Source organism: Trachurus japonicus, chromosome 20 (assembly GCF_045865225.1).
Source record: "Trachurus japonicus isolate A0001 chromosome 20, Traja_1.0".
NCBI classification, from domain to species: domain Eukaryota; kingdom Metazoa; phylum Chordata; class Actinopteri; order Carangiformes; family Carangidae; genus Trachurus; species Trachurus japonicus.
Window position 1 is genome coordinate 6,638,566 of NC_140926.1, and position 27,184 is coordinate 6,665,749.

A 27,184-nucleotide genomic window follows, 5' to 3' on the forward strand; every position below is an offset into this window, starting at 1 on the left:
AAACACTATATATCCAAAGGCCCTGTTTTGTAACGTGATCATTTGTGATATTTCTACCTGTCAGAAATGAAAACATAAACCTCAGACACCTGCTTCCTCTTGGTCTCTGTCAGAAACAGGATGAAGGGATGTCACCTCTGCAGTCCTGTCTCTGGAAAGTCTCTTCCCCTCCGAGCGGTTCCCCTGTGAACAGGATGTTCCTCAACACTACATAAATATTTAGCATTTACAGAAGCGTATAAACATTATGAGTCCGGTGAGAGCTCCGGACGTGGATGGAAGACGCCATATTTCAGATGTCGACTCGTACGCGGAGTGGACTCATAATTCTGCTGCGTGTTCTTCTGCTGAGTGTCGGTGCAAACAAACCTTGGCTTCCTTCCCATGATCCCCCCCTCCTGCCCCCGTCACAAGGTCGCAGCCCGTCAACCATTTGAACCGGTTTCTGCATGTCAGAGAGTGTCAAATACTTTATTTCCCAATCAAGACCTCTGTGCTCCTGTGTTGGTTTAACTGTGACACAAGTGACCTGCAAAACTGCTCTCAGCTCAGCTCAGGAAGTAATAAAGCAGTCAACAAAGACACGCACACACTTACACACACACACACACACACACACACTCCACATGATTCAGCTGTCTGGCTTCAGCTTTATTGGGATCCTGGCAGATGTAATAATAGGAATAGCACTGGTAGCGCATTCCCACTGGTGCTGAGTGGAGACTTTGACCACTCGGAGCACTTCACACTTCATTACCAAAACACTGTCTTCACCGTTTAACAGCGTCGGCCGCTGCAATAATTAGCTGTAATAAGCCCGGGATGATATTATGACAGTATGAGCCTTTTTTATGACTAATATTCCCAGAGACTGTGAAATGAACGCCCACTCCCCCAGCCGTTTTTAAGACCCACCCTTGGCACCGGCGCTCTGGCCCTTCTCCCTCTACATGATTAAGAGTTGACATAACTAATAGGCTCTCCAGCAGCTCAGGTGGAGGGAGGTGGTTCAGACTCTCACGAGGACCTCGGGGTTTAAAAGTGCTTTCAGCTCGCTAATGATGAGTTTGCAATCTCAACATACTCGCCGCTGAGTGTGTACTCAACTCTGTGGATGCTCTGAGAGGTGTTATGTGCGGCTGGAAGTGGCTGTGGTTTGTTGATGAATAAAGGTTGAGGAGATATACGAGCGGCCATGATGACATAACCACATAAGAGTATGTTAGCGGTCTAAGAAAATGACTTACTACAGGTTTTTCCATTCAGTTCCTCTGTATCTCTGCATTGACAAGAACTACAATCCATTGCAAAGAATCTTGTTGGGAACAATCGTGTTTTTCTTTTAACGCCGGGGGAATGAATCACAGGAGAAGGTGTAAAACACAACTGTGGACTTTTTAAAAAAAAATTTTGTTAAATAAACTCAGGACTTCCTTCGGCATTAACTGAGCAGAGATAAACCCGTCGGGACGAGCGTTTCCGTGACAATGGATGGTGTCACGGCGGTGCAGATGCAGAGTCCTGAGGAAGGACGTTTCATCACGGCTACCAGGAGGCCCGAAAATAAAAAGACAAGAAAGAAAAACAGACAAAGAGAAAACTTAGGAGCACCGGTGGAAAAAAAATGTGGTTTCTTGTGTTTCTTGGTAAATTCCATTACCTGCGCTGATAAAACTCGGTGAGGAATGGAGGCTGCTCAGTGCATTCGTTCTGCTCTGCAGTACAAACCAGCTTCGCAGAGGCAGGCGGTGCAGCACACAGTTACTAAGGCTGCTATATGACACCTCACAGACTTTCAGTGAACAGTCCATGAACCCAAAACTGGATTATCAACCAACAGGTCCCCAGGGAGGCCACAAGGTTCATAGTGTCCTTTATGTTTTTGACCCTGTCTTGTTGAGGTAACTTCCCAGGAACTCAAACAGCACAGAGCTTCAAGTGCAAAGGGAGGGGCCTGGAAGTAGGTCAGGGTACATGCAAAATATATATTCCCCTATCTCATATGAGAATAACTACATTATGTTAAAGGGATAGTTCAACATTTTGGCAAATTGGCCCATTGCCATAATCGCTATAGTCATAGCAGTAGGTTCGTTACCTTTATTTGTCGGTGCAAGCTATTTTTAGAACGGCGGAGCAGAGCCGCGAGCTGTTAAGAGCTACGCTACAGAGGCTCATGGGTTTTCTTGGTTTCCCCTCATCAAACTCATCAAATACACAATCCAACAACTCCAAAACGCTCTGGTGGACAAGTTGTGACCTGCACATTCACCACGCTATGAGATAATAACAGAACGTTACGAGACAGAGTTGTTTTAGAGGTAACGTGTATTTGATGAGTTTGATGAGGGAAACCAAGAAATCCCATTAGCCTCCGTAGCTTAGCTGGGAGCAGCTCGCGGCTCTGCTCCGCCGTTCTAAAAATAGCTTGCACCGACACATAAAGGTAACAAACCTACTGCTATGACTTTAGCGATTATGGAAATGGGCCAATTTGCCAAAATGTTTAACCATCCCTTTAAATATTTAGTGGCAACCAACAGAACACAGAGCAAGAAGGCTGAGAATAAATTATCACAGATGTCTCTTACTCGTCACCAATCAATACTGTACTTACTGTAACACCTGCACAAATTGCAAATTGATTTAGCAACAGTTTCTGCAGAGAGAGAGACAATGTGAAACGGGTTAACCGTCAGACAGCACCGCCATTATCATCTCTGTGATCCTAAGCCGCTCGGTCGCACGCTGCTTCACCTGCCCACCGCTGAAGTGAGAGATTGAAGAGGTAGTTTTGGACCAGAGACAGTTAGAGAGAGAGAGAGAAAGAGGGAGAGAGACAGATGAGAGAGATAAGTATCAGTGCCTGGTATCAGACTTAGCTGCATGTGGTTCCAAACCTAAACGTGGCACTTTATCTATAATGGGCAGTCACTGCGTTTGGAAGTCGCCCAAATCCACTGGAGAGCCCAGGATGGAGAGCCAGTCCACTTCTTAAGCCTCATATCAGAGATGGAGCTCTTAAAAATGCTTCACACGCAGCCTCAGAGCGAGTGCCAGTGAAAAGTAATGTCTCAACTCAGCATTTGAGGAAAGTGTCTGAGGCATTTAGCGAGCATGCTAACTAACGTGTTGTGATATATTTGCCTTTTTTACTGTATACTGTGCGTTGGCAGTGTCACTGTGCATCTTCTCTTCTGCTGTGACTTTTATATGGCCTTGGCTGAGAGGAGGCAGCCGGCTCACAGGCAGACCACTAAGCCAAATTGATTAGACGAAGGCCCTCTCCTCTTCAAAAGGTGTCCACACTTTCTCCCCCCCTCCCACCCCGCAGGCAATCTCTCTAATGGCCTCCCAGCAACCCTGTCACTGCACGGCTTCAAGGAGCCAGGCAGCAGAAACTCAAGGACCAAGTGAGCAGGTCAGTGGAGAAAAGGACAATCCACCAAGTCACCAGGCCGCTGCTCTTCCTTCAGATCCAGAGGTGCCAGGTGTTGAAAGTTGAAGCGATCAAAGTTTAGTTTAATCTGCAGATCAGTCGGGGTTTTAATCATGGAAGACTCACTGATGTGTTTTAAAGCCTTTCCACATTAACGTCAGTGCAGATTCTGTCAATAGCACTTGAGCTTCTCCTGTTTCCTGATTGTGAATCCTGCAATAGAGCTAATAGAAGTGAAAAATCACTTTAAAGGGATAGTTCAACATTTTGTCAAATTGGCCCTACAGTTTTAGGAGTAGGTTTGTTCCCTTTATTGTCAGTGCAAGCTGTTTTTATTAAGGTGGAGCAGAGCCGTGAGCTGGTCAGAGCTACGCTACGGAGGCTCATGGAATTTCTCGGTTTCCCTCATCAAACTCATCAAATACACAATCCAACAACTCCAAAACGCTCTCGTGCACAATTGTGTATTGTGATTGTGTATTTGATGAGTTTGATGAGGGAAGCCAAGAAATTCCATGAGCGTAGCTTTGAGCAGCTCGCAGCTCTGCTCCGCCGTTCTAATAATAGCTTGCACTAAAAAGTAAAGGTAATGAACCTACTCCTAAAACTATAGGGATTATGGCAATGGGCTAATTTGTTAAATGTTGAACTATTCCTTTAACGCAGGGTTATAAATGGATAGCTGCAGTGGAAATTAGCCACTTGGCTACAATCCCACATATTCACATGTCAATGTCCATCAATACGTACTGTTCTCATTTTTACAAAAATAAATAAATCTCAAATCTCAGTCCTTCATTATGATTGGCTGTGACCGATTTGCATCAGTATTACTGCACCAAACAATCCTGTTTGAATCTGGCAAGTGACAACATGTGGGGGAAAGTATTACAAATGAACCGTAATAGTAGATATATAGTTAGAACTGTAACTAACATCGTAGGGTTTTTCTCTCTATCTCTTGATACTGGGTTCACTGCAGAGCCCACGGGACTGAACTTCTCTGTACTTCAAGTTGCCACAGATTTGTAAAGCAGCGAGCACCGAGACAGTCTACACCAACTGCACCACCGTACAGAAACTCCCTGATGCCGGCCTCGGGGTGAGAGAAATCGTGTCAGCGATGGGGCAAAAAAAAAATCATCCCTTGTTAATCCCACTGCAGTCGAAACTACAACCAGAGAAGTTGCTGAAGAAATATCTTTACTTCTGGCACCGGGCAATTAAAATGCACCTGTACAAGCAAAGAGGAGCATGAACATAACTCAGCACTGCTTCAGCAAGTGCACGATTATCCAGACAAATCTGTGTGTGTGTGTGTGTGCGTTTGTTGCTGCTGCTGCGTCTGCATCGTGCCTAACAACGCCCCTCAGCTCTTCTGAAAACCACTGTGAAGCGGCGGCCTGTGGGGGCTCGCTGCTTTAATCTGGAAGAGTCAAGGAAATGGTGAAGTCGATGCCCAAAAACAGTTTTCTGTGATCTGACGAATACACAATTCACACAGCTGAGAGTCTGTGTGTGTGTGTAGGAGGTTATTCACACGAGCACTTCAGCCTGTAAACATACGGCGTCTTTAAACACAACATATTAACAGCAGAGACTCAGAGAAACTTTCTAGAAACTTTAACTTCAGGAAAACTCTGACAAATGACTGACTGACTGACTGGACTGCCAGAAATACAAATTCAACTCTGCTGTGTCAAAAAGATGAACCTCCGTATTAAAAAAAAAGCACACAACGTTCCATTTTCAAAGCCACAAGCACCATTAAGATCGGGTGTTAATTTAAAGTTTCAGACATTTTCTCTTACTTCTGAAAGATTAGAATTTAGCGGCGAGTAGAGGCAGAGGCAGCTCGAGCGTCCGTATAATTACGGGAAAATTACATTCATTATTGCAATTTACATCTCATCTCCAATCCAATTATTAGCAGTTTGACCTGCGCGGCACATGTTAGCATGGAAATCTAAAATGGGTTCCCAGGGCGGAGGCGCAGGGAGGGGATGGATGGATGGATGGATGGATGGATGGATGGATGGATGGATGGATGGAGGACAGAGAGGCAGCGAGGAGGGAGAGTTTGGGACTTGGGGAGTTGTAAGGGAGGAGAAAAAACAATCAATATAAGCTCTAAAAGATGATGATTTTAAATAGCCATAATTCTCTGCCTCAGAGCACAGCTGCCAAGGGCGCCGCTGCTACACTTTGATGTCTGATGTGCAATATTGCTGCCAGTAATTTGCTCATCTGCATCTCTGGAGGGACCGTTGGCTGTCTGTCTTGCTCATCTGCCCCAGATGATGCCAGTCTGTCTGTCTGTCTGTCCATCCGTCTGTCTGTATTCACCACACACCTACACAACTTTGCAGATACTTTTGGAGTGGGTAAGAGTCAATGTGCATTACACACCCAATCTCCAGGAAACCACAACACTCTGTAAACAATGCAATCTCACTCGTATCTTGTCGGTAATACTGCATTTATGTAAAGCGCCGCGGAAACAAAACAATCTGCCGGCCTCACCTGTCTGGCTGCCTTAATCAGGTCCAACCCACAGTCTCTCATCTTCACTGTCATTATCTCCCAAGAAATTGCTAAACATAAAGGCATGGCCGTGTGGCAGAGGCAGTGTGTGGGAAGCAGGCAGTTCCCCTGCCGGTGCTGCTGCTGCAGACTTGTCATTGTATTTCTTGTGAATGTGAGATGTACAATTTATAGGCCATGCAAAGAACAGGCTGCTTGGAAGTGTGTGTTTGTGTGGGTGGGTAAGACGGAGCTTTCATAAGCCCTCTGTTGTGCCATCAGAATGAAAATACTTAAGGAGCGAGTTGTTTATCAGTATGAAAAACTCCAAATCTGATACTCTGACTATAAGTGCATGAATGTATTTTCTTGGATCTGTTGTTTTTGTTTGGAGGTTTTATATACCAAACAGCAGGGAGGAGGAGCAGCTTTGGATGGAAACTGCAGGTATTAATAACTCTATCCAAATTCAGGGATCACATCCATCGCCCATGACGTACTTCACAGTAATCCAACATTACTCATCATGCATCACAATTGAGTATTATTAGGTATTCTCAGACATTAGTCTTAATATTAGTGACTGGGTTTGTGCACCACAGCTGACGTCCAACATTATGATTCACTACGATTTCTGCAATTAGTTTCTAATATTGCAAAATTATTTTAAAAAGTTGAGCACAAGGAAACAGGAACATCGCAAATCTACAACCAGTTTTGCAAATTCTAAGTAATATTCACCAGTGTTCATGACCAGTACTGTATGTTTCCCTGCATCATCCATTCAGCATTATCTGGTATCTTACTGACCTCTGACCTGGATGATGTCATCTCAGACCGCTGCCCAGCTCATTCTGATAATAATCATTCCGCTTCGGCATTCGGGTCCATTTCTAGCGCAACTAGCCGATATAATCCAGGTCAGAGGTTAGTAGGTCAACCTACAGACCCTGGATGTTGATAAATGCTAACCGCGGACTCAGAGGGGAATAGCACTAGCGTATCATAACTAAATATTGATGAAATGAACGAGTTTCGTGGCAGATAATGTGTTTATTTAGAGGCTGCATTCTGCTGCCCCATGTATGTGGATATACGCGGCTCTCGGCTGGAGCTAATTTCATCGGAACGACTTGTAATGACACCAAAGTTATCTGGGTGAGTAAATGATCGTATTTTATGCTAGAAATAAGATCCAGAATGTAAAAAAATGGCAATTCCCCTTTAATAAAGTGAAGAAACCAACACAAACATGCACCGAGAGGCAGAGTAGATAGGTGTGAGGGAAGAGGATCTCTCTACTCCGGCCTCCATCACAGCCTTAAAGTCTAGTTCTACTTTCATCCTCTCCAACACACACTGTTTGACCAGAGTTAGTTATGAATCTTTGTTGGTGTGGGGGATTAAAAAATATATATATATAAAGACTGTGGGTTTATCTGAGGCAGCAGGTCAGACAGGTTCGAACTAACCTGCACAGCTCGGTGTTACTAGTTTACCAATGCAGTTGCATCATGCCCAGGAATTTCCATAAAGCTCCACAGTCCAGCAGGCGAGTTGAGAGAAGCTAGGATGTGAGGCTGGGGCAAGTCAACTGCTCACTCATGTGCATGTATGTGTGTGTGGTTGTGTGTGTATGTGTGTGTGTGTGTGTGTGTGTGTGTGTGTGTGTGTGAGTCCATGCTGGTGATGTGAGCTCTGGCTTTGAATGTCTTCGGCGTGTCCTTTGAAGTTGAAGACAGCTCTGCATCAGCTCACTGGTTCCACTTCATGGGACGTGAATATGTGGACATGAGCACCACCTGAGTCACTGACTTGTGTGTGCCATTTTCCTGGTTGTGCGCCATCTATGTGTGTGTGAGTGTGTGTGTCCAACTTGCTCTGGCATGTGTGCTCCTGCTCATGCATGACTGAGTATCTGACTGTGTCTCAGCTCCTTCCGTTGTCTCAGCTCCTACCTGTCTGTCTAAGTCAGTGCGCTGCCATTGTGTGGACACACTGCACAGCCCTGACGCACACACTTACACACACACACACACACAATACACCTGAAGCATGTCAAGTAAAGCAGACACTGCCCTGCGAGTTGCAGCAGAGCAGAGGAACTTTACTCTGATGCATCCGGCCCGGTCTCAGGTGTGTTCACACTGTCACTGAGTAAAAAGGTGTAAACAGAAGTCCCCTGACTCACAGGTATGAATTCATTAGAGCTGTTTTGATGACCTCTAATCCCTCTGTCTCGTATCCAGCCTGCTGACAGCCTGGGAGATGCAAAACAGTCACACAACTTGGGGAAATATTTCCCGGTATTCACCTCCTCTGGTCTGTCAATATGAAGATGCTGCCAACAACTGGCACTTGACAAACTAACTGGATTACAGCGTCTGAGTCACAGACAGAGATTCACATTCAAGCCAAAGCTACTGTTTTACTTAGCTGGAGGAACTCTGCTGCTGTTTTCTTTTCTCAATTATTTCTTGTGATCTTCATTCATTGATGTTCGGACTCGTTGTTTCAGACCCAGTGGACACAATTTGCATAAAAATTGGATTTTCTTGTCTTCTATTCTTTTCTTTTCTTTTGTGACTGGAATCTGATCAGTCCTTCAGATGCTCATACTGACGCACTGACCTCGGCAGCACCAGGAGCTGTTTGAACAGTCAGCACCAGACACCGGACGCTCACGTTCACGTTCATTAGCTGCAAAAGAACGCGTTCAGTTTACCGTTCTCCAGAGGAAGAGGCCGTTCAGTGAATGGTGATCACTTAGTGCTCTAATGCACAAGACGGTTCAGGTGACACTTTCATGTCCCTGACCCGTTCCTCTCTGAGCCCAGTGGATATTTACAAGGTAGAAAAAATTCACCTCAAGCTCCCAGACAACCCATTAAAGGTACATTGTGTAGGAATTACTCCCATCTAGCGTTGCGGTTGCATATCTCAAGCAACTCAATCGTGTTTTTCATGCTGCATTCACGTGAAATTGGGCAGACGGCAGACAGACGACAGCCACTGTACATACCGGCATAAACAAGCCTCTATGTAAACAAGTGGTCCGTCAGCACGAGGCAAAACAATACACGTGACAATATGTTGTCATGGCGATGTCGTAAAATTACATCTGGTTTGTTAGCGACGGCCGTCTGCCCGACTGCAGGTGAATGCAGCATCCGTGTAACGCTCCATTCTTCCTCACTGCGTTACTACGGTGACTTTTCACAGACGCCACCTCCACCTGAGCCGACAGCTCCGGTGTCTCCGCTGAGTTTCCGTGGTTTCCTACCGTCACGCTGCCACTGAACGTAAAAAAACATGGCAACACGACATGGCAGCCAGCACCGAGCTTACCCGCTCCATGTAGATATGAATGATATGAACGGCAAATTCAGAGCTGAAAGGAACACTTCAGTTTGTTGATGGGGGGGGTTACTGATTAATGAAAAACATACTTTTGAACCAAATAATCGATTTTCGTGAATAGATAACAGGAGAAGTTAAACAATGTCCCTTTAAAGTAAGATGTAAGTTATTTTTACAACAATATGTTGATTAATATCTATTTAATCTGCAATTTCTTGCAATACAACAACACCTAAGACATAGAAATTAACATTTCCTACATGTGCATCTCTAACTAAAAACTAGATCAATTTCATTATCTCCACAGTTTATCACTGGACTCACTGGATCGCAGGGCGGATGGCGTGACCTCAATCTCGCCGCCGGTCTGGTAGGGCTGGAAGGCCGACACTGAGCTCATGTCACTGGCGAAGGGGTCTGGACTCTGGGTTCCTGTGGAGCTGGCGCTGGTGCCGTCGCCTCCATTGTGTGGATCCTGTTCCTCGTACACGGCTATGAGCTGCAGAGAGAAGAAATAACACAGGTTTATGTATTAGTGAGTGAGTCGTGTGTGTGAGATTGGATTTCTAACCGTGTGGTCCAGACATACTGTTCATGAATGGGTGCTCATGGACTATATATACTGCAACAGTGTGGTTCTGGTTCAGGTATTGTGCCTCCATGCAGTTCTATGCAAAATAAAGCACTCAATCATGATTTAAGACACACACACACACACACACACTCTATCCAGTTTAATCTTGCAACATCTGCAGTCATGTTTCGTGGGATGTTCCGGGTTGCCAGGTTTGGCTCCCACAGCGAGCAGCTGCTCCATTCCCACAAAGGTGATACGTTGCCACGTTTCCCAGGCCAGATAGTAGGGAGAAACTCCCCGCAGCATCCCATAATTATCAGTCTGACACACACTGCTCATCACCGCAGCCAAGTCACCCACTTAACAAGAGAGAGAGCCAGAGAGACAGCAGTCTGGATTATGGTGTAGAAGAAGCAACACCGGACTGTGGTTCATCTTTCTCTGGAGTAAAGTTAGATCAGCTGCTGAAGATGAGAGACAGAGAGAAGTGAAAGCAGACAACCTGCCATAGTGGAGCGGAGGCAGCAGTGCCAAGTGGTTTTCATTGCCAGCACAGCCTGTTACTAAACCTCTCACAAGAAGATTAACCTCTTATTCCTCCCAAACAGAGCAGTCGTACAGTTACAGCCTCATGCACAGAACAAAAAGTATGTACATCACAGACTGGAGATGAGTTCCTTTTTATGTCTTTTTTGCGACCTGCAAATCTGTTAAATGGGAGGCCATGGATGTGGAGGGAGCAGCCGACAAAGGAAGCATTAATCGCCGATGGAAGCAAACAGCTTTTGTGTTCCCTGCATCGTATTTGTCTGAGGGTAAAAATAGCACAAGTGTTTTTCCATGTATTTGCTGTTTTTCATCAACCCAACACGGGCAAATCTGCATATAAACAAGTTTAGAAGCCCCTGTGCTTTTTTTTCTTATACAGGAAGGAGGGGGGTGATGATGCTTAAGAGTGTATGTGTTTGTGTATCTGCATCTGAATTTATTCCTCCACTGTGTGAGTATAGTATACCCATGTGTGTGTGTTTTTTTTTTTTTTTTGCTCTTGCTGTAATTCACAGCGACGTCTCTTACGCTGGCTTTGCGCAATTAAAGTAAAGCAGACTGTTTCCTCGCATCCGTCCCAATGCCATCTGTGAGACGCAGCGCCATCAGCGAAGGCTTCACCCATTTCACTCTAATCACACTCCGATCCCATCTTGAAATTATATTCCTCAGGTTGTGAGGGTTTATCGAAAAAAAAAGAAATGTGCTGGGTACACCAGTGAGGTAATGAGAAATAAAGAGATGTGCAACGCGAGAAAATAAGGAGGCCTTAATGTAAGAAATCAGGCAGTTTGAGAAGGTAATGTGCTGCAGGCTGTCTTATGTGTAAGTGTGTGTGTGTGTGTGTGTGTGTCCGTGCACATGTACAAACTGTGCTCCACTGATCAATTTGGCTCAGCAATGATCCTGAATCACACACTTTCTTCACATAATTGGGGTAATCTAGCTTTTGATGTTTGGTTTCTTTGTATGATACTAACACTTGTTCTCAAACTTCAAAAATGAAATTCTGTGTTGGCTGAGGAGTGGCGACCACGACGACAGGAAGTGCTATGTGAACACAGACGATAGAGGGAGGGGGGAGGAGGGGGGCGTCCCCGGAGGGATTTACACTGCCAGAGTGTACGTGCGAGCCAATGAATCATTAGTGACAAAGTAATCAGGCCTCCCATTCATATGTTGGTATGAGTATTTAGCAGGCCGGGCCGGCGAGCCCCGTGCTGCCAGCTGCCCATTTAGAGAAGTGGTGAATAGTGTTGTTGGTGTCGTGGAGAAGTGTGATTCATTTTTAACTACATTCCAAATCCCTCTAATTAGGTCCACTTTGCTACGCCATGCATCCTTTCACCAGACACTCCAGAGCACTCTGTGGGTATATCTGACATGTTTCGGGGGCTAAACTCATCCACACACCCTCCATTTCAGAATCAAATGGGACTGCATTTATCCCACATTCAATATTTATGGGCTCTTCAAAGTGCTTGTTCGTCCCCCTCAACCCCAAAGAGACGGGGAAAGTTCCCACTGTTCGGAAATATCTGAGTGGAGAGCGGAGAAATCAAAGTACCTGTTAGTGGTCACAGAAGAACAATGATTGGCTGATCAGTTTTCAGGTCATAGACGGAGGTTTTTTGCGATTGTTGCAGGCAGAAAATCCTGGATTATGAGGAAGGGTTTTTTTTTTAATGCGATAGGGTATTTATGCAATTTTATGCAGTAACTCTGCAGGAATTTGCAAAAAAAAAAAGTAATTCCCCCAACACCCTGTTGTGACTGGACTACTACCTTAATGTAAAAAGAGTAATTTATAACGACTTCCTATGATAAACAAGTGTACCACATCACAGAGCTAGGAATATGTAAGTTCTCCTGTTGTTTTATTTCAACACTTACACTAATAAACATGGCTCAAACTTACAAAACATCCCGGGTCAAAAAATTTGTCGTTTATCTTTGTCTTACATAGCGTGATAACATCACTTCATAATGTTCCCAAAGCAACATGGCGAAAATGGCTGCTCCTGTGTGAAGTTAACATGCAATTTTTTCAACTTCTTGCATAGAAATATGACTTTTTTTGCAAGAAAAATTAACATATTTTGCGTGAAAATTGGCGATTTTTGCATGAAAAATGTGGCGCCTTTATAAGAATGCCACCCCCTGCATACCATATTGGCTTTGGCTGATTTTGCATTTTTCTGGAGGGACTGCTGAAGGTCTCTATGACATGTATGTATGTTCAAGTGACTCCCAAGTTTTATTCAAAATAAGTTGTAGTTTGTAAAGTATTTTCAAGTGTGTTGCCACAATTTCATCATATTCATATCAACTCTGTAGCGCTGATGCATATCATATTAATTTCAGTCTGCGGTGAAGATTTCAACCGAGCAAAATTAAAAAGTTTCTTAGGATCTAGATTACAAGCTCATGTGTTTATCAGTCGGTTCCAGTAATGATGCTCACTGAGTTACTACTTCCAGATGTGGCCAGGTGTTTGGGACATAAACCTTCTTGTGTATTGATCATCATCATCAACACTCGTCATCGCCTGCAGAACATCTTAAAGCTGGGCGTCTCCCTCTCTTTTCTGCAGAGATTTGGTGTCTGTGCCTCTCTGTGAGTTTCCTCCCGTGGAGAAGTGGGCTCGCTTTGGCCGGAGGGAAAACTGACACAATCCTCGCTGTTGACGGTGACAGAGCTCAGGAGGCGCATGCAGCAAACACAGCAAAAAAAGCCATCACACAAACGTTCTCCCCTCCATCCGGGGAATTGGTCACAGCCACTTAGAACTGAGACGATTTCACGTTTCAATTTTTTTCTTTGCTCCTTCATTCTCACACTTTCCCCCTGTGGCTGCTGTACGGCGGGCGGGCGTCGAGTTGTGCTCAGAAGTTTTTCAAAAGGAGGGAAAAAGTTTTTTTTTTTTTTTTAAAGTGATGCACAGACGGGAGCAGCATGGCTAATTGTCAAGTAGCGTGACAGCTGAGAATGAGGATTCAGAGCAGATATGAGGGAGCGAGTGAAGCGGTGGGGAAAAAAATGTGAATAACAAGATGCTACAACCTACAATAAACACACAGATATATCGAAACCAAAAGGTAGGAAAGGAGGGATGAGAGAGAGATAGAGAGAGAACACATGACAGGATGTGAGTTGAGGAAATGTTCCAGTTTCCAGTCTCGGGATAAACTCGGGAGCAATTTGAAAAACCTATTTAGCTCCTACCTGCTTCAGTTGAGAGAAGCGAGGAGAAGAGAAGAAGTGACTGAGTCTTATTTCATGGGCCTCTCTCCCTCTCTTTCTCTCTGTCTCTCCATCTCTCTTTCTCTCTCTCTCCAGCAGGGAGCTACAACATTGCTGCTGCCTTAAGCCCCCGGAGCAAGGCTGACACTCATCCACTCTCAGCCGGTTCCACTGACTGTCACAGCAGCTGCCAATCAACCGCTATCTACCTGGAAGCCTGAGGGGCTGCTGGAGAGAGAGAGAGAGAGAGAGAGAAGACGTGATGATGAAGGGGGGAGAGATGCAGGAGAAGCAAAAAAAAAAAGGGGGAAAAAAGAGAAAGTCAGAGGCAGGGCATTCTCTGCAGCCGAGGTACAGGCTTGTATTTGGGATTCAGCATTTCCATATCTGTAACAGAGCGAGCGGGGAGAGAAAGGGCACTGAAAAACAGAATCTCAGGGATTCCTTTCATGTCGGCCTCCTTTGATCTGCTCCTGGCTTTTGGCAGCGAGGCAGCGGTGGAAGAAGAGATGGCGAGGAAGCAGCTGAGGAGGGAATGAGGAGATGTTTTGACAACCTCTCTCTATCTCTTTTCTCTCTTCTCATCCTCCACCCCCCTCCTCCTCCTCCTCTTTCTCTTTCACCTCCTCTGATCTGCCGGGGGGAGCCCAGGCATTACGGCTGGCACACCGTCGTACAAAACAGTCGTCCCCCCCCAAGCGTCCACCGAGACAACGGAGGTTTATTAGTAGTCGCGGGGCGGCGGCGGCATCGGAGTCGGTGCCACCAGAGACGTGTAATACCTGCACTGCGACGCTCTGACGCTAATCCATATCTGCCACAACAGCTTTTCCACAGCCGGCTGGATGGGACGTCTGACACGAGTCAACCGGCGGGAAACCTGCCCGCTCGATACACACCTTCAATTAAAGAGCACATCCGAAGTGGCGCTAGTGCGTCCTGCTGTGAATATTTATAGCCGCACAGAGCAACAGCAACTCCCCTTGAAAAACAAGATTAACATTTATTCATTTGTCTGTCGGAAGCTTTTTCTTTCCCCCCCTTTATATCCACCGGCTCAAAGTCAGGAGCATGACTAATAAGAGGTGATTATAACTTAAAGAAAAGACGGATGAGCCGAATTTACTCCTTATGTCTCCCTCACTTCTGTTTGCTCCCATGTTAATTGGTATAATGAATAAAATATGCAAAGTTATGCAACGGATGAGGTAACATCTTCTCTTCTCAACACACAGTATCATCACACACACACATGCACACACACATAAACAAACAGTCCAGGTTTCATCTCCCCTCCCCGTCATTTATCATCATTTCGGTGCGAGGGCACCAGGGGCCGAAAAGTTATTATAGGTACAGTAAGAGTGGAAAGTGTGGAAGCCACTCACTCCACCAGGACTCTGAACTTGTTGAGTAATAGCCATGAGCCGCCATCCTTCACCCACACTCCACCCATCCATCCACCCTTCAACCGCTCCATCCATCAGTCACGGATCCTACACATCCATCAGAGAGGAAGAGTTCTGATCACCTATGCAAACTGATCATGTGACACGCTCTTTTATTTCCCTTTAAAGGGATAGTTCAACATTTTGGCACAATCCAACAACTCCAAAACGCTCTGGTGGACAAGTTGTGACCTGCACATTCACCACGCTATGAGATAATAACTAAACGTTACCAGACAGAGTTGTTTTAGAGGTAAATACAGAGAGTGCTTGATGAAAAACTACCCCTGACAGGAACGTGTATCAATGGTTTTGTGTAAATTTACCTCGAAAACAACTATCTATCTCATAGCGTGGTGAATGTGCAGGTCACAACTTGTCCACCAGAGCGTTTTGGAGTTGTTGGATTGTGTATTTGATGAGTTTGATGAGGGAAACCAAGAAATCCCATGAGCCTCTGTAGCTTAGCTCTGAGCAGCATACGGCTCTGCTCCGCCGTTCTAAAAATAGCTTGCACCGACAAATAAAGGTAACAAACCTACTCCTAAAACTATAGGGATTATGGCAATGGGCCAATTTTCCAAAATGTTGAACTATCCCTTTAAAGCCTAGACTGAAGAGAACAGGATCTTAACTTTTTCATGACCTCCGGCACATCACAATGGATTAACCCTCCTCTTCCTCTTCCTCCTCCTCCTCCTCCTCCTGCAGAGGTATCACACAATACATTCAATATTTCATCCTCTTCCTTCCGTCCATTATTTCTCACACACCGTGAGTCGGGCGAAACCAACAAAGTGCTTAGTCCTGTATTTTTTCCCGCTCATTAAAACCATCAAATATTCAGAGAGAACAGGTCCGAAGCGTGCCGGGCCGGGCCTGCCATCGCTAGCATTTCAAATAACCCTCAAATGGCACCCTGCAGCACTTCAGAGGCGCACTATGCATATTTCAGGTGCTGTCACATGGGGGTTGATGCAACGGGAGGACGAGGACGAGGAGGAGGAGGACGAGGAGGAGCGCCCCAGAGGTTTGCAAAGGCAAAGACCTGAAATGATGACACACGCCGCAAAGTAAATGTAATGTGTAAAAGATGCTGCAACACATGGAATACATCCTGCCGTTTATAACAGCAGTGATGTGTGAGGTGAGGAGGGGGGAGGAAGGGGAGGAGGGGGAGGAGGGTGGGAGATGACAGGCTTAAAGCAGTATAATCCCAAAACAAGCAAACGCAGAGTCCTCAGATTGGTTTACGCTGCTGTTCTCACTAAATCATGAAGTCATCGTTTCTTTCGGAGCAGCGCGTGGAGGTGAATTCACTGCTGGGAGAAGTATGAAAAAAAAAAAAAAAAGTAGGGGTGTTAAAGAAAGAATGGGTGAAGAGGCAGTGAGAAAATATACAGAGCAAGCAAAGTTTAACCAGATTAGAAACTCATCCCTTTCGAAATCCACTCGGCCAAGTTTCTCGTCCCCGGCCTTTGAAGATTTCTGGAGAAAATGAATTCACACATATCAAGACACCGTGTGCGAGCGAGCGGGTGTGTGAGCGTGTGCTACCTATGCAGTGCTGACAGGAGGGAAAATCCCAACTACTGCTACTACTGTCTGCTACACTCACACACACACACACACACCCTCACCTCGTCATGTATATTAATACCTCATCATAACCCCCCGGCCCACGGTCATATGTACAAGTCAACACTTTTTCAACCGTGGTGGGAATTAGGTAACACTTAATTGAAGAAACACAAAAAGGATTGCGAGCGTGAGAGGAAGAGGAGTGAGAGAAACGGTGACACGTCCATGAAAGCAATTACGGTGGGTGTCCAAGGAGGAGAAGGCAGGAAACACGACGACGAGCATCCTCTGACCTTGATGGGCTAAATTACCATCAATCACCTGACACTAATTAACACCGAGCAGACACATGGAATAATGCTGAGCTAATCTCGCTCCATCAACGACTCGACATTTTTTTTTTCTATAAATGTAATCATATTAATTATCCTTTTCCTCATTCAGCCTGCACAGACATGTGCTCATTTCTACTTTTCTATTCACAAGTGGAGAATATTCTCTTTCCGTTGCCTTGACGGACGTTTTACTGATGCGTGGTCATATATAATTGTTTGTTTATGGCGTCCTGCATTGATTTCCATGCCAACTTGAAATGCTGGGGGCACCTTGAGGAGTTGCACCCTCAAAACTGGTCTTAAGGAAAAATCTAATCAATGCAATGAACCTACCTGCTCTCACAGTCTTCATCCACCCACCCAATCTAATAATGCATTTCCTCCCCCTGCCTTGATTCACATGCAAAACAACGGCCAGACAGTCTGTCTAGGGGGCTGAAGCTCCAAAATACACATAGGCAAATATGAATACGTGATATGCGCAACCCACCCACCCATATACACACACACAAACTGCAAAAACACACACAAAAGCACAAAAAAAGTCACAGTTTGTGTATTAGTATTCCTCTCCCAAGGCGGTGGCATTAGAAAAACCCATATTCTAACAGTGCCTTTCAGAGGGGAAGTGCCCTTCAATCTTTCATTGGTTATGCACAAAGCCAGGAGAGAGTAATTAAAAAGTCCACATTCAGGGACCTTGGCTCGGAGAGAGGGAGAGACAGAGAGAAAGAGAGAGGGAGAGAGGGGTGAGAGAAAAAAGAAAAGGCTTCAAACATTTAAGGCCTCCCTGGTGGAAAGAGATGGAGGGAATGAGGAGCAGAAAGTGGAGTAGAGCAGACAGAGAGGGAGGATCGTATCCTTGACAAGGCCATACATCCCTCTGTAGTCGAGGCGGATGGAAATCAGGTGTTTCATAGCTTTAACAAGGCCGATCATTAACCACAAGTATGTACGCTTTAAGATTGCGAACTCTGACTGCTATCGCATTAAAATCCACTCTAAAGTATCTTTGAAAAGACTTAAAGGAAGAACATTTTCTCTTTGATTCTGAAATGATGATACCAAAAGCTTAATATTGCAGAGAAATGAGACCTTTCTTGACACATGATTGAAAAAAAAGAAAATTAAACACAAACACTGACCTAGAAAACCACCAAGAGTGTGGATTTCTACTGTAAATCACTCTCTCTGGGAGCTGTATGCCACACCATCAACCTATATGGATACAAATAAAACCACATAACAATATAACAGGAGGGATTCAGGTTATTTTATTGTCCCTAGATTGGGACGTTGGTCGTCCTCCGAGGTGACCTTGACTGCTTCACACCTGGGACGTCCCCCCGCGGGGTGAGCTGCCTGTTCGCCCGGGGGGCCACGGACCAACAACACAGGCTTGTGTGTGGATACGCAGACGCTACTTTATATTCAGTGGGAATCACTTTGAACTCAAGTGAAACAGACTTCAAAATAAAAAACCTCGACTGAAAGCAACAGCAGAAAGCAGATCGCTGCTGATGAAAGAATAAAATAAATAAATAAATGAATAACACCGCCTCTCTCTGCACTGTGCATTCAGGTTTAATTCATCCAATAATGAAATTTCATTTGATTCAAGCTTTGATCGGCTTTGGTTTTCACTGATTCACACTCCTTATCAACAAGCAGGACAAAGTGAACAGATAGTAATTAGATCCCAAGCAACAGTGAACCTCTAATTGTACCGACTGAGGATAATTTGTCTCTGTGTTTTGTTTCACAGAGTAAAGTGAAGGCGACGGGTCTGAGGGAGCAGCTGAAGGAAACTCTCAGGGAAGATGAAGAAAAATGCAAAATAATGTTTTCTATGCATATGTGGAGTGATGGACGGGAGAAGTGAGGCCATGGAAATAGTAGACATGGACTATGGACAAGCAATTATACAGTTCTTGCAAGAATCGTTGTTTACTTTGAACACATATAGCATTTTTTGGTTTTAATTATCTTTGATTCGGTTGAGATCAAGAAACCTTCTCTTTTATTTTCATGTTGTGCAACTTGATTTGAACAAAGGTGTTTTTCTGTTGCAGTTTTGCACAACAGACGTCCTTAAATACATCTGAACCCAATCAGTTCAGTTGTCGGGTACAAAACTGCTCGTATACCGGTCAGACCAGTGAGTCAGTTTGTGTATTGTATGTATTGACTTGTGCGTCAGCCGCTGGTTCACCAGTCAAGTGTTGAGTGACCCACTCACCCATGCAGCCAGTAAGGAGTTGGCCAAGTGGAGCTAAACACCCCACTGCTGGCACTGAGCTGAACAGAGGCAGAGCCAACACCTACGACACACACTTCCTCCACACACACACACACGTATACACACATACACACACACGGTGGCCAGCGGGGACACCACCACTGTCATTATCTGCCATCTGCAGGCCTGAGTGGCCTCCGCCTGGAGGGAGAGGAGACGAGGAGGAGAGGAGGTGAAGCTGGAGGAGACAGGATGCTTGTCCTTCTCTGTTGTCTATGTGTGTCAGTGGGATACACACACACACACAGGCAGGAGGAGGAGGAGGAGGAGGAGGAGGAGGATGCTCTCGCCAACACACCGAACCAACGAGAAGACGACAAAGGAATAGTTTTGTGCCCGTGAGGGAACATGCAGGCCTCGCTTTGTGAGAGAGGAGAACATCCAGAGAGCTCCGTTACAAGACAGCAATTACAGCAGCGTGCTCAACAAGAACAACCCGACAGACAAAACACCTTCCCAAGTGTGTGTGTGACGTGTGTGTGTGTGAAGTGTTTATCGATGCTTCTCACATTCTGCATAACTCTTTAGACACATGTAGCTGCTAATGACAAAGCTGAAACACTTCTTTCTTTTTTTTGCCTCCCATTTATCTGCTGTTAGAGACGGTGACAAATTAAAGGAAACGGTGGAATTAAACAGTTCACATCTGCTGATCCTCTGGGTGAAAAAACGCTGAGCAAGAAGAGTTTATTCTCATTTCTTATCATGATAGCAAAAGGAAAAACTCTAAGTGGCTCTACGATGTCAAACAAAATCATACTGTGAATGGTTGTTTTTCATTTTTGGACCATTATGCAATTTCGATTACAATAATCTCAGCCTTGTTTCTGAGTTTTTTGGGGGGGTTTTGCTCGAATTAACATAAACTCATTGTAATGTGTTGTTGCAGTATGAATGGAAAGTCTAAGCAACACCCAGTGATGTAATACCAGTGAAAATCAAGTGAAGATGGCAAAGAGAGCAGAAAAGGAACAAGTTTTGAAGGAACAGGAGGAGCAAAAACATATGCAGGGTTTTCTGTGACATTATTAGGCGGCGCACTGCATAACAATATTCATAGATAATAGAATAAGCATTAAAATACCATATAAAGTGGGGTGTTTTGTTCGTCTCAAGTAGTTAGATCATTCTCCATTGGTTTGGGGTCACTAGGTCACATGACTTGGAAGCTAGTGGGAAAAAAAGCATGTTTTTCCCCTACAAATATTCATATAAAATAGAATAACCATTAAAGCACCATATACAGTAGTGGTGTGTCTTGTTCATCTAGAGCGGTTAGACCAGTCTACCTTGGTTTGGGGACAATAGGTCACATAACTTGGAAGCTATTGAAAAGAAAACATTATTTATCCAATATTGAAATAATTATTTAAAATAAATTAATAATACATTTTCAATGATCACATCAGTCCTACATTAGACTAATTTAGTGTAATTTTTTCTATTGTGATTCTCTTTAATTTTGGAGGAGGTAGACACCACTAGATCCAGAGTGAATGTCTATAGTGTTGAATATCCAACTTCAAACTAATTCCTCATGAAAAAACTAATTTCTCTAATAAAAAAGATTAAAGTGCAATAAAATAATTATTTGCATTAAAGGTGTACAGAAAAGAAAAATGAATTTGATTCCACTATGGGTCATAAAATTAATGTATTAACTCATCTATCAGATGATGTAGCCCAAACTTTGTAAAAAAAATTCTATTTTCGAGTAAATCCGGGATGAAAATGGGGTATTTTTTGTTCGCATTGGATAATGCAGGCACACAAATTATGTGTCACGTTGCTCACGATTCATCAGCCACTGATATTGGATCCGTCATCTGTCAATCAAACGTCTGAGACACACACACTGAGCTCGGTCTCGCCCCAAACATTGAATATCCCGCCCGCTTGATAACGACCAATCAAATTAGTTTGCCTTACTCGGGTAAACTCGTGCGGCAACTCGTGAAAAGGAGGCGCGACAAACAGGACAAACGGCCATTTCTGAACACCTTTAATTAAATAACCAGTAACGCAATAAAAACTTTGACAGCCCTAATACTGAGCTCAGACCATGATAGTGGTGCTATAGGAGGAAAAACAGAGCAGCGACTCTGACCCAGGTGAGCGAGAAGGTCAAAGCAGGACGTGCTCAGACTGTGTCAGCAGGAACAGTGTGTCAACAGTTACACAGAGAGGGATATTATGGAAGGGTTGCAGTGCATAAAATCCTCATTACAAAGATGAATGCACATTTGAGAGATCAGTGGTGCAAAAACAGAAAAAAAAAAAAAAAAGGTGATGTCGGCAAATGAGTCATCCGTCACTCTCTTCAGGTGGACGACGGGGGAAAAAAAAAGACTTCAGCAGGTCCACGAGGTGACGGGTCACTGCACATCAGGACACCGTTGTTCTGAGCGATCACCTTTATCCAGTGAGGAAATATTTGCATCCTGATGGACGGGCATGATCCGTAAGGTCTGACGGATCACTGATGGTTTGATGAGTATGAAAAATGTGCCATGGCCTTCACAGTCGCTACATCAGAGTGGAGCCGAACACTTGGGAGGAGAGGAGAGGGAGGCAGATTTAGGACAAAGTTGAAGTGAAACGCTTCACTGAGCTCAGCTCCTCTGGCTCTGAGGTTCTGGCTTCATGTGGAGGAGTGTGTGTTAGTTTGTGTTGCTGCTTCACATGGTGGCAGAGTCTATAAGAAGCCTCTAACAATAGACAAGATGCAGCAAAGTGGAAAACAGACAGAAACATCTCGGACAGGAATTAACTTTTAAAGCTATACTTCTTTATGCTGGTTTTTCACTTGTTTGTAGGAATATACACTGTCTATTGATTGGTTTATGTCTAAGCCACATTAAAGAAAAATGTATGTTATGACAGACAATAAAGTTTTCAGATTCTTCACTGTGCCAAACTGACAGTGTGAGTCACAGATGACAAAACTACTCCTTCTGCCCCTGAATCAAACACTTCACCATGGATTTCTTTTTAACCTTTCATCAGGGAGGTGAAACACTGCAGCTCCTCTCCGCTCCGTCTCCTAACAGCCTATTGAACACAGGGCCACCTCCTCTAACCTTTCCCCCCCCTGACTGGAAGTTTGAGTCTTAGTCGGGCAGCTTGTGCCCTCTAGTGCATGTCACTCTCTAAGTACCTCGCAAGAAGCTGTGCTGCCTCCTGGTATATCCCACCGCTTTCTGCAGCATGCTCCGGCAACAGAGGAGAAATGTGGCTTTGAGATGTTGAGGAAATCAGTTTGTGTACACACAGACACACACACACTTCTCTCACATGTACAAGAGATGCTCTGTATCTTTAACTTCAGGGCAGTAAATCCACCATTGCTACTAATAAGCTCTAAGAGCAGCGAGCCGACGGAGCGCTCTACTGTTAAAACACTCAGTAACTCAAACAAATGCGTCCGTACACTCGGTGTGAGAGAAGGGACACGAGGACACGGAGCGCCCCACCCTGTGCATAATAGGAGGTTACACGGCGGGGGTGGGGGGGTGTACGTCTGGGGAGTGCTGCTGAACTCCCGTAACCTCAATTATTCAGCATTAGGCCCTGCTATTGATTTCCTGTTGGATCGACTTACCGAGTCCCGAGCATTGGGACAGTGACACGCTATAGCCTTCGCTGGGAGGGGAAGATCTTTAAGAATGGATGGATGGATGGGAGTCTGTTAGAGGGAGAGAGGGAAAAGAGATACAGATCCACGGGTGGAGAGGAGGGTGTAATTAAAGAAAGCCCTTATCAAGGCTGTGATAGATGAAGATGTCACGGCCGAGTGGGGCAGTTAGTTTGCGTGAGGCGAGGAGGTGAGGAGGACGAGGAGGAGGGGACGGGGGGGGACTAGTTAGTTTGACTCTGCAACCTTGGGGAGGGAGGGTGACACTGCAGAGAGGCCAGAGTGTTCCCATGACTGGAGCATGGAACAATATTTATGTTTGAGTGGGGAACTCTGTGGCTGTCAGATATGCAGGAGGAAGACTAATTGGTTGAGGATACGGGGTATTATTACTGGGTTTTTTTGAGTGGGGGCACTTTCTCAAGCATCCATCAGTGCCCACGCCGACCTCCGTCAAAACAAATAACGCAACCATGTCGGGCGAAGTCGGCGGCAGCGTTTCTCACACCAGCTGTGAAAACAAGTGACACCAGAAAAACAACGTCACACTGATAAAAGAGAGAAATATCTGACTTTCTCTTTTTCTTCTAAAGCTGCTCATATACCTGGTCAGTAGTACAACACGTGATTCGGGCCGCAAGAAATAAAACAGATGGCAAGAGTTGCTTTTTCTGCACTTTCTCCTTGGCCCGACCTTGAGAAGCTGTGCTGGGCTGCGCTGAGCCGAGCTGAGGATCTGGGCTGAGCCGGTGTGTGGAGGTTGAAGACTGGAAGGGGGCAAATCCGAGGCCCTGAGCCTGACAGAGTGCACGCTGATTCGAGGCGGCGGAGGAGGGATGAGGGGGGTTTTGAAGTGTCAGGAGGAGGTGAGAGAGCGCTGCAGTCGGGAGAATATCTTTACACCGAAGTCGAGTGTTGAATTTCAGAATCTCACCTTTCTTAGCCCCGGTTTTAAATAACCTGTCAAAAGTGCAATTTGACAATGTTAATGAATCAGGAGGAGAAAAAAAACTTTCTCTCCTTCCTCACTTTTTAAGTGTTTTAAGTGATTTTAAAACTTAGTGGTTGAAGTTGAATCTGGACATTTTAGGACAATTACACATAAATAGGTTGAAACACTTTGTATTCATTAGAATCCACTTCAGCCTTCTTTGAATGGACAATAAAGGTTATTCAACACCATAAAAAGTTCAGATCAGCTTATTTTGTGGGCTTTTTCGTCACTTTATGAACAGGATGTGTGCTTCCCTGCTGTTGTGCTTTGTATATTTGGCGGAAACAGTGAAATAACCCTTTAAACTTATATGTTTTATCATCAAATGTGACGTTTTGCTCCTTGTCTCAGTATAAATGTGAGTAATATGTCTTTTTTAAAGTTTGACAGACAGTTCCTCTGTGTGGTCTGGAGTTTTAGGGCCGGTGGGTGGAGGAGCGGCATGGTCGGGGTCTTGGCAGCGAGTCGTGTGTTGTCTGCGATCCGGCTCCACCTCTTAATCAGCACTTAATTGGCAGTGTTGATGACAAGTCGGGGCCACGGGGCAGACCACAGCAACTGTTAACTGCTGTCTCCTCTTTCCTCGGCGCTCTAACTCTTTCCAGACACACAGATGTCTGTGCATCTACCTGCTCCGACCTCCGAGTTCAGACCCGTCAACATCTGCCGCTCTGCCGCTGCTTTATTCTCATATTTTGGCAACACGGATCCAGTCGTGATTTACCGGTGGCACTTTGCCGTGATTGTCAGTTAAAAGTGTCGATCAAAAGACGAGATAATTATAAGAACTCACTCAACTCATCCATGTGTTGTCAGTAAGGTCATTGCAGATAATATACGTCAAGACTTGGCCCTGAGTTTCAGAGAAGTTGTGAGAGTATCATCAGCCTGGAGGCGAAATCCATCTCATACACAACACACAACTTGGCAGAACTCCCTGCACACACAGACACACACACACAGAAAAAAAAAAAGAAAACATCTAACTGTTCGTGCTCACCTAGAACTCAGAGGGCTATACCAGAGAGATTTTCAGCCGTGGGGGATGAAGAGGGAGATAAAGAGAGTGAGATGGAGAGGTAAAATAAAGATCTACACTTCACAGGACGGCGGAGCGAGCTCGTGTCGACTCACATACGGTGGCATGAATGTAAATCAGTGGGTGGATCACACCGGCGGAGAGGAGACGCTCTGCACTTCTTCTACAACCTCGTATTCTCTTCTCTTCTCTGTCCAAGCTTCATCTTCCTGTCTCATCTCCGTCTGTCTCCAGTGTTCACTCTGTCAAACCAGATCCACAGGTCTCTCCTCTCTTCACTGTACCGTTCACTTATCATCTCAAAATGTCTCTTTTTCACAAATCAAGTATATGAATTGGCCAATCTCAGGGGGGGTTTGACTTTTTTCTTTTAGCGACCAGTCATGGTTAAAGTTCATCGTCTGAATATTGAGAGATAAATGAGCTTCTCCGCTGAAGCCTCACAGTTCATTTGTGGCTCTATTAGACTGACATGGCTGCAGCAGTCGGCCGCTGACACAGAGTAGAGAGCAGGAGAGGAAGTGATTATTCTTCTGAACTTGTGAGAAACAGCTTTAGAGAGGACGTTTTATTTATGGGTAAACAGGTATTGACTTGGATATGAGGCAGTGTGGTTTAGAATAGAGAGCCTAAGCGGAAGCAGGAAATAATGTTGCCATGGGGCCTCAATTCGGAAAAAATCTCCATGTAAGTGAATGGGAGTCAAAATTTTATTTCGTGATCCGATTGAATTGTGTCATGAGACAAATATATGACCTCTACCTGTTTAAAACATTGTGTTTCATGCCAAAAAATCAGCAGTTTGTCATAAAAGGGCAACGGAAGAATGTATTTTGTGTGAAGACCGCTCTACGGACTACAGATCGGGTGTCCCACAGAAAATACATAAAAGGAAAGGGCAGCATGCGGTGTGTGACGTCACCTACGCGACCTGTAGTCTTTCTGGTTACAGATTTTTCAGAATTTTATTTTACAATAGTTTTACAACAAACTGCTGATTTCTCGGCATGAAACATTATGTTTTAAATAGGTAGAGGTCATATATTTTCTCTCATGGCACAATTCAATCGGATCACAAAATAAAATTTTGACTCCCGTTCACTTACATGGGGATTTTTTCCGTATTGAGGTCCCATGGCGAGTGTTACTTCCTGCTTCCGCTTAGGCACTCTATAAGGCCTCAGGATGGGTATAGTTCAGTGATATCACTTGTAGGCAACATATGTATCAGGGAATGACAGTATTCAGTGTAGTTGCACTATTTTTTTTTTTTCCACTAGATAAAAGCAGACTCTAATCTTTAATTTTAGGAACTGATGAAGGTAAGTGAAACATGAAAATGCAAACAAAGGCTTCTCCAGTGGCTCATCTGCTGAAGCACGCAGCATTAGAGCAAAATAAAGTGCCCAAAGAAAGAGCTTCAGATCTTCATTCACTCTCCGTCCTGTGTTACCGGCCAGAGCGACGCTGCCCTGCTCACTACAACCTCCATGCCAACACCAGCTGGAGATCCAGGTTCTCCTCCGCTGTACACAGCTGCAAATCCCCTCAGCCGTTCTCAAAGGCTCTCCTTTTGGAGAGTGCGAGCATGCAGCAGCGGGAGCCAAAATGTCAGCTCTCCTAGCAGGTGGATAGCTGATCTGCGTAGAAAATAGGCCTTGGCAGACGGGTTAGGCGGCAAGTGTCTGGAGGTGCAACAGAAAGCCTCCCAGGAGCATAATCTCCCCCTTCAGAAGATGTGTAAGCCGTAGCTTTCAAGGAACAAAATCAGCAGATTTCTCAGCAGGAAAACAGTCAGCCTCTGACACTCGTGACACTTGTTAAGAAAGCAATTGGGAAATCCGAGTGCATGTAAAACCTGGCCATATTTTGCCGAGGTTACAGAGAACATGACTTCTGGGGAGGAAATCTTTTTGACGACATTGAAGTAAAGCTGTTAACCAGACACTGAAAAGGCCGAACTTTGCTTTTCATGCCGGTATTTCAAGCGCTGAGCTCCTCCACAAGAGCACTCTGCCGGAAATTTAAAGGTTTTTCTTTTTTTTTTTTTGGCAGAGTTGTTGAAGAGGCGATGAACAAGGATGAACTTCAGTTGTTGTTAAGGTCGTTCTCAAAGAAGTTTTTATTTCAGCTCCAGCTTTGGAGTCAACACTCAACCCAGTA

At 44.9% G+C, this 27,184-nt stretch overlaps 1 protein-coding gene across 6 annotated transcripts in view; it reads right to left on the minus strand.

The window, feature by feature from the left end:
* The window catches only part of LOC146966280 (partitioning defective 3 homolog), a 372,282-nt gene that overhangs the window by 242,441 nt on the left and 102,657 nt on the right, over positions 1–27,184 (minus strand). For all 6 annotated transcript variants that reach the window (XM_085762582.1, XM_085762580.1, XM_085762578.1 and 3 more), the window contains exon 3: positions 9,647–9,821. In XM_085762582.1, the coding sequence (XP_085618708.1) occupies positions 9,647–9,821 (175 nt within the window). The remainder of the gene's footprint in view (positions 1–9,646; positions 9,822–27,184) is intronic.